The sequence below is a fragment of the Atta cephalotes genome (genome assembly GCF_000143395.1).
Source record: "Atta cephalotes unplaced genomic scaffold scaffold00019, whole genome shotgun sequence".
Lineage (NCBI taxonomy): Eukaryota > Metazoa > Arthropoda > Insecta > Hymenoptera > Formicidae > Atta > Atta cephalotes.
The window spans coordinates 982,883-990,241 of NW_012130083.1; the positions used below are offsets into that span (position 1 = coordinate 982,883).

The following is a 7,359-nucleotide window of genomic DNA, read 5'->3' on the forward strand; positions in this document are numbered from 1 at the left end:
CGTTACGTACGAGATATACGGTACGTAGTATATATATATATATTATTATATATATATATATATATATATATATATATATATAGGTATACTGAACGTTTGATTAGACGTCGGATGACTTGCTTCTTTATTACGATGTCTCATATCGCAGGGTAATCGTGACGGTGATGGTCGTACGTGTACGACGCATATATATTGTATAAGTACAATCGTGTCCCGCCGGTTCCCCGTAATCGAGTTTCTGCGTTTTCAGTTGTACACTGATCGTCGTCGTGGTAAGTTCGTGCGCGTGATTGCTCAAACGTGCAATACCACATGCACACCGCCTACAACTTTTATTCCACGCTTCTTCGTGTGTACAAAATACAACATGGATATACCGGTAAGGAAATAAAATAATCGTATCGCTAATATAAGCGATGGCACGAGAAGATATATACGACCGTGCTTGTGAGGCCGTGAATTGTAAATTCTGAGCAGATCACAACATAGATTGCAACATGCTTTATCACGCTATTAAATTCATAATGGCAAATTACAATTTGAGTTATTTTTTATCATTTTTATAGATCGCTACTATTCTTATTCAATATGTCGTTAATTCAACTAAAATTATAAAGTTAAAAAAATAATTTAAATCGGACTGTCAAACTTTCAAATAATAAATAACACTTTATTTATTTAAATAATAAATAAAAAATAAAAATTAATAACAAAATAATAAATGTCGCGATAAACATAGAGATGTTCCAAAACGTTAACTTTTTCCAAAATTTCATAATGAAGTTATACATTATCTTTATTTTGAATTCTTTACATAAATTAATACTTATGCACACCTATTTCCGTACTCTCATTAACCTTAATTTTATTGTTGTTTATTATTACAAATTACTTCATTTAGCAAATGTATCAAGTATATTAAATTTGATTAAAATTTAGTTTATCAAATGTATTAACAATATTGTTTATTTTGATATCAACTAGAGAAATAGATTGATTTACGTTTTGATATACACGAATTTAAAAGTAATAAAACTCTATAAGAATTGGGTATTTATCATTGTTTCTTTGACAATGCACGTCAAGATAATCTTTTAGACATATCTACGTTAAATAGAGTAAAAGATTTTTTAATGCTATAAGTTTTGTATAAGTAAAATTATAAATAATGATTTTGTTGAAATATTTAAAAGTTAGATATTGCATTTTTTAGATATTTCAATAAAATCGTTCTTTTTCCAGAAGTATACGCACAATTATTCTTTTCGAACACAAAGAGAACAAATTTATTATAAACGTATCTTATACCGCGATGACAAAATTTTGCGCATATAGCAAGATAGCAAATTATTTGCAGATGTAACAAATATTTATCCTTTTTTGTATTCGCTATAAAAATTATTTGCAACAAATGCAAAATATTTATTAAATTTGATTGTTGCTATAAACAGTAAATAAATTTGACAAAATTAAATTTTGTAATCTTTTTTGAGTTTAACAACAAATTTTAACAAATTTTTTCTTTCTATTATGTCTCGACGATGTCAATGGCAAGGTCAATCATACATCGAGCCACTTAGCTGTTCAATTTAATTTATATATCACGAGCCTGATGTTTCTTATGTTTATACTGAAAAACGTATCACGATCCTTATCTGTGGCTCTTATACGAATTCCTTATCATGAGTTTCGCTTGATAATGTAGATGAAAAGATTAATATAACTTATATAAAATTTAATAATTTATAATTAATTTATTATTGTATTTTTAAGAACTCATGTCATTTGATGATTTGAAGAAATAATTAAAATCTATTACAAAATACGTAAATGGTAAATGATCCCGTTTGATCACGTTGTAATTGACTACAATCACTCACGATCGATTTAGAATTTTTTCACTGAACAAGCATTGTGAATGGCTTGTCAATCACAATGTAGTCAAACAATTCCCATCCAAATGAAATGTGTTGCTCTGCTTGAAATTCAATATGATACAGTTATCACATAAGTATCTACTTTGCGTATGTGAAATCAGAGAAACGAAAGATAATGTAAGAACCAGTCAGATGTCTTATAATGAATGAATTTGATTGGATATACTGAGTGTGCACTGGTGCACATTAAAACCGTCGTACATAATTGAAAGATATTTTCTAAAATGTTTGTAGTGGAATACTCTGAAAATTGAACCAGCCTTGAAAAAGAGTGGCTCAATTTTCACTTGAGTATATATACAAACTTGAAGATTTTCCAGGTTATCGGAAATAATATTTTCTGACGAACATAGAGTCTGTTACTATTTGAAATTATAGTAATAGCTAAAATATTTATAAGACAAGATTGCCATAAATGATAAATGATACATAATTGAGAACTAAGTAAAAATATAAGATTCATTTTCTAGTTTCATTTTCCAGTACATAACTACTTTTAGTTTTTCTTTTTCAGCGATAAGTTATAATTATTGGTTACTTGTACTTGAAAATGATGCGTTGAATATTAAGTGTTTACAAAGTAACATGGACACTTTTTATTAACTCTTTATTAACTTTGTAAATGTTTATTGCTTCTTAGAAAAAAGTTACGTAATTTTTCTTGATGTTACTCATTGATGCAAATACATTGAGCGCGAAATGCGATGTGTTAAAATCATTATAATAAAAAATTGCACTTCTGACACGTCGTGAAAAAGCCATCTTTTGACACGTTTTAATTCTATTTTGAATGCGGATTTTTTCACAGTTTCTTTATGTATACTAATGAATAAGTAACTTTTTTCAAGAGTTATTTTCAGGAAATCATTTTTTAGAAATAAATGCGTGGGTAAAATATTTCTTTCGACATAATTTATTCACTTGCATAAAATAGAGAATATAATTTTATATTTTTGAATGAAAAAAATAATTTCGTTAAATTATCTAAAAATTTCGCTAGATACAGATCCGAAAATAATTTTGGTAGATTATTAAAATAATTATGTAGGAATCTCAAAATGAGTAATACTGTGATAAGTTATTCTAATAACTCGAAAGTTTCAGCGTCATAAATTATTTTGATATCATCATGATCAATAAAATTATTTTCAGATCTGTATCTAATTAAAGGAATTAGGTACAACTTTCACTTTTTCGCGATCGTTCCGGAATCGTTTTACTTATGTATTTTTCTTTACAGAAGTTGAAAATGATCGTAATAATGACGCTACTCAAGAAAAAAATTGGTCGATTTATACGCACACATTGATACATTTATATAAATAAAATTAATAAACTCATTCACATCGTTATGAAATCATTGTTAGTTACGCTTCAATAATTTAAAAATTAATTCAGAGTTGTTGATTCAACTTTGTTGATCCAACTCTCGTACAGCGATTTCGACGATGTGAATAAGGATTTTATTAACTTTATTTCAATGTATCAATATTTGTTGAGTATAGCGTCATTATTATGATAATTTTTGGTTTTCATGAATAGTAATTTATGTAAAAAAATTATATTTTCAACAAAATCGTCCTTTCCGGCTGGCCATAAAAAATTCATAGATATTTAATCAATAGATTATCTGTAATGATACCCATTAAATGGTTAGCTTTCTATAAACGCTTGTAAACATTAATTAATAGATTATTATGAATATTTAAAATTCATTTGTAACGCCATAAATATCATCTGTCACAAATGAATTTAATTAAATTCATAATTTGAAACGAAAATTTTTCATCAAAAAATTTTTAATTAAGAACATGTTTATATTTCTTTAAATTCTTGCAATATATAACGAAGAGCTATGAATAGTAAACTATGAATAGTAAGCAAACTTAAATTAGTAACTTTTTCCTCATTTGGGACGATTTTTAGAAGTCATCGTAATAGATGGTCAAATAAATCGCGAGCGGAATAAATCTAAGGCGACTAAAGCAGGAAAATAGATATGTAGTATTACATGCAAGCATTAACATACAATAGAACGATATTGTTTCGAACTTTTATACGTCTGTACTCGGACAAATGTAAAATAATTTTGTTTTCGTAACGAGCACGATAAGATCGTGCGTATCTAATGGATCTCACTTGTCTTACATAAACTGTTAAGCTCGAAATGACACAATAATTATGTAAGTTCTAGTTTTTTGCATTTGCAGCACGCTGTATAATAAGTATTTTCCCGATGTCAGAATGACAAAATAATATCACGCTTTCGAGAAAATCGCAGAACATGCAGAGTAATATGTACGAATGATACAGTGGAGCTTTATTATCGTTATCGATTTAATTGCGATAATAAGATTCCTGCCGATAATAAGATATCTGTTGGCGAAGTTGAATGTTGGGCGAATGACATACAATATATACAGAAAGTGACATACAATATATACAGAGTTCAGAGAATATTCGAGATTCGGAATCATTCCACTGTTAATAAACAACTACTGGTCATTTTTCGTATAACATAGTAATAAGCGACAAGTTATTAAACGTCAGTTCACTCGCCAGCACGAAAGTATCTCGATATTTTGCTTCTGCATAATTGTGATAATACTTTTCGCGACGTAGAACTTTGTACTCAAGAATTCTTCTATCGAGTAAGTCATTCACTTTTCTTTGTTATTATCGAACGATAAAAATATCAAGTGCACTGCCCCGATAAGCATGTCCCCTTTCTAAAGCAAATTATTAGTATTCGTGCGATTAACCTGTCACTAAAATCATAATTTATTTCCAAATCGATAATAAGTATTTCCTCTAACTGAATTTTTATTAGCTCTACACGAATTTCTTTTACAAGACGCGATCGATTAACACATTTATGAAAATTCGACATTCAAAACAATGACCGACGGATATCGATCGACAAAAGCTTGTGAAAGGAAGTTACTGTTTATCATGTGTTTCATCATGAGACTTATTAGCATTAACGTTAAGAATGGGGGGATTTGAAGGGGAAAAGGAAAAATCCGAATTACATGAAATTTTGAACGTGAAATCGACATGCTGTAAATGTGTGCCACTTAAATAAATTCATCCGTAACTTGTGCAAAGTTGATCTCAATTCAACTTTGATAAAGATGAGGGAATAAAAATCAAATTCTACTGTATCTGCTTGGAGTATGTAATCGTGGAGTATGTAATTTTTTTTAGACATAATCAATATAATGAGTTCAAGACCTTTAATGCTTTTTAAAATTTATTTTAGCACGTCATATCTTTGTGGAATATAAACATTTTGGACTTTAGAGAATAGACTTCAGAGATTCTCTGACTATACTAAAGATGGACGATATGCGTATCGCCTATCCTTAGATTATGTCGTCTTCATTAAGTATAATATATTTAATTATATATTCTGCATTAATGATAGAAGATTATATTGCTAATTACAATATGTTATGAATTTTTCAAAAATGATAAGATAAATTGAAGTAGCAAATTTTTTTTATCGCAAACGACATAATTCTCGACAGGTTTAGAAGTCTCGTAAAATTTATGACCGAGAAAATCGGACCAAAATCAATCAATTATTAATTGGTTTGTGTTAAATCTCTCGTAGACTGTGGACGCATCGCAACCGAAGGCTATAAGAATGGCAGGGTCAGCGGAGAGCGAAAGCGGGCCAGAGGCACATGATGAGTCACTTTTCGGCATCCTGGATATAGCATTGGTTATTGGTCTCTTCTTAGCGGCAGCATGGTGGCTCTTGAAAAGAAAAAAGCGGGAAGAACTCACGCCAACAACAAAATCCTACTCTATCCAGTAATTATTCTTTTCGAAGTGCCTTAGATATATAGTTATGTAATCAAATATTTCCATAAAAGATGAACCTCGATTTCAATGAAGTTTTATTATCTGTCGAATAGTCAATAAATAACTTTCTCTGAAGGAAGGAAAAAATTTGGTTAAACCGAAATTAATAATATTAAAAACCGGTTCTACCAATGTAAGAGTAACTTTAATCTCGAGGAAAATTTAAAGAAATTTAATTTAGAGGAGAGACTTGACCGTATGGGAGAGTTTAATTTCTCAAATTTCTCAAATTTCGTCACGGTTATCAAGCCGCCAATTATTTGTCATGTTTCGAGAAATGTGAAATCAAAATGGCATGATCCATACGTCGCGATTTGGTAACTACTTAACTTGAAATATGAATGAGATATTTGAAGTAGTTCAACTATACCGGATTCCCCCTATTCTTTATATTCTTTGGAATCTCACTTTAAAGAATAACAATTGAGCCAGTCTTAAAAAAGAAAGGCTCAGTTTTCAATTTTTAAAAGTGAGATTTTACTTTTTAGAATGAGATTCACTGTAAAACGTTTTCAAGAGATGACTTACGGCTTACTATCTCTATTGTAAACGGCTCTTAAAAGAAATCCTTCTTAAACATTAATTCTTACATTCAAGAATTACTGACATTGTAATGCGCTACTAAACTATGATTCTTCAATTACAGACCGACGTCATTCGCCGCGGTACCACCATCGGAGAATTCCTTTATCAAAAAACTGAAATCCTCTGGGCGAAGTCTGGTCGTATTTTACGGCAGCCAAACGGGTACTGCTGAAGAATTCGCTGGTCGTCTTGCCAAAGAGGGTATCAGATACAAGATGAAGGGCATGGTGGCTGATCCTGAGGAATGCGACATGGTATGTGAATCGCTACAGCAATTTATTAAACAAATTTTTAAATTAAAGAGAAAAAAAGAGCGGGAGAAAATCTCTTTTCGAAAGCGATTTAAATCACAAATATCTACGCACGAACGTCTACGTACGAAGATCTTTATTCCATGCAAGATGGACCGATGTTATTAAGCCAATCGAGAAATTTTTATTATTATTAACGCGTACATTTCTGACGCGTGTAGAACACACTGATAGTCTCGTTGATCTCGACCTTCCTGTGAAAAAATGATGAATTATTTATGATAATATACGAAAAAAATGAGCATGAAAACTAAAATATTTTCCTTTTTTACAACAGGAGGAGTTGATACACTTGAAAACTATTCCAAACAGTTTGGCAGTGTTTTGTTTGGCCACATACGGAGAGGGCGACCCCACCGACAATGCGATGGAGTATATTGAGTGGCTCAAGAACGGTGATGGTGATCTCACAGGATTAAATTATGCGGTATGTACATGTGATCATTATAGTATGCGAGCCGAGCGTGGTGGAGGCACAATTGCTATCAAGTAATTATTTAAATTACTTTGTCCTTCAGCAGGCTGCGCGTGTTGTTCAAATATTCATAATAGTTACAAAATACATGCAAATAATCTAATTAATAATATTATATGATTAATATATATATATATATATATATATATATATATATATATAGTATATATTATTATTCTTA

General features: G+C 30.2%; 1 protein-coding gene across 1 annotated transcript in view; it reads left to right on the forward strand.

Annotated features, from left to right (window-relative positions):
- Nucleotides 1-367: 367 nt before the first annotated feature.
- LOC105618981 (NADPH--cytochrome P450 reductase) overlaps nucleotides 368-7,359 on the forward strand; it is a 10,608-nt gene continuing 3,616 nt past the window's right edge. Inside the window, exons 1-4 of the mRNA XM_012200512.1 lie at nucleotides 368-379; nucleotides 5,554-5,756; nucleotides 6,454-6,646; nucleotides 6,981-7,130. Coding sequence (XP_012055902.1) covers nucleotides 368-379; nucleotides 5,554-5,756; nucleotides 6,454-6,646; nucleotides 6,981-7,130 — 558 coding nt within the window. The remainder of the gene's footprint in view (nucleotides 380-5,553; nucleotides 5,757-6,453; nucleotides 6,647-6,980; nucleotides 7,131-7,359) is intronic.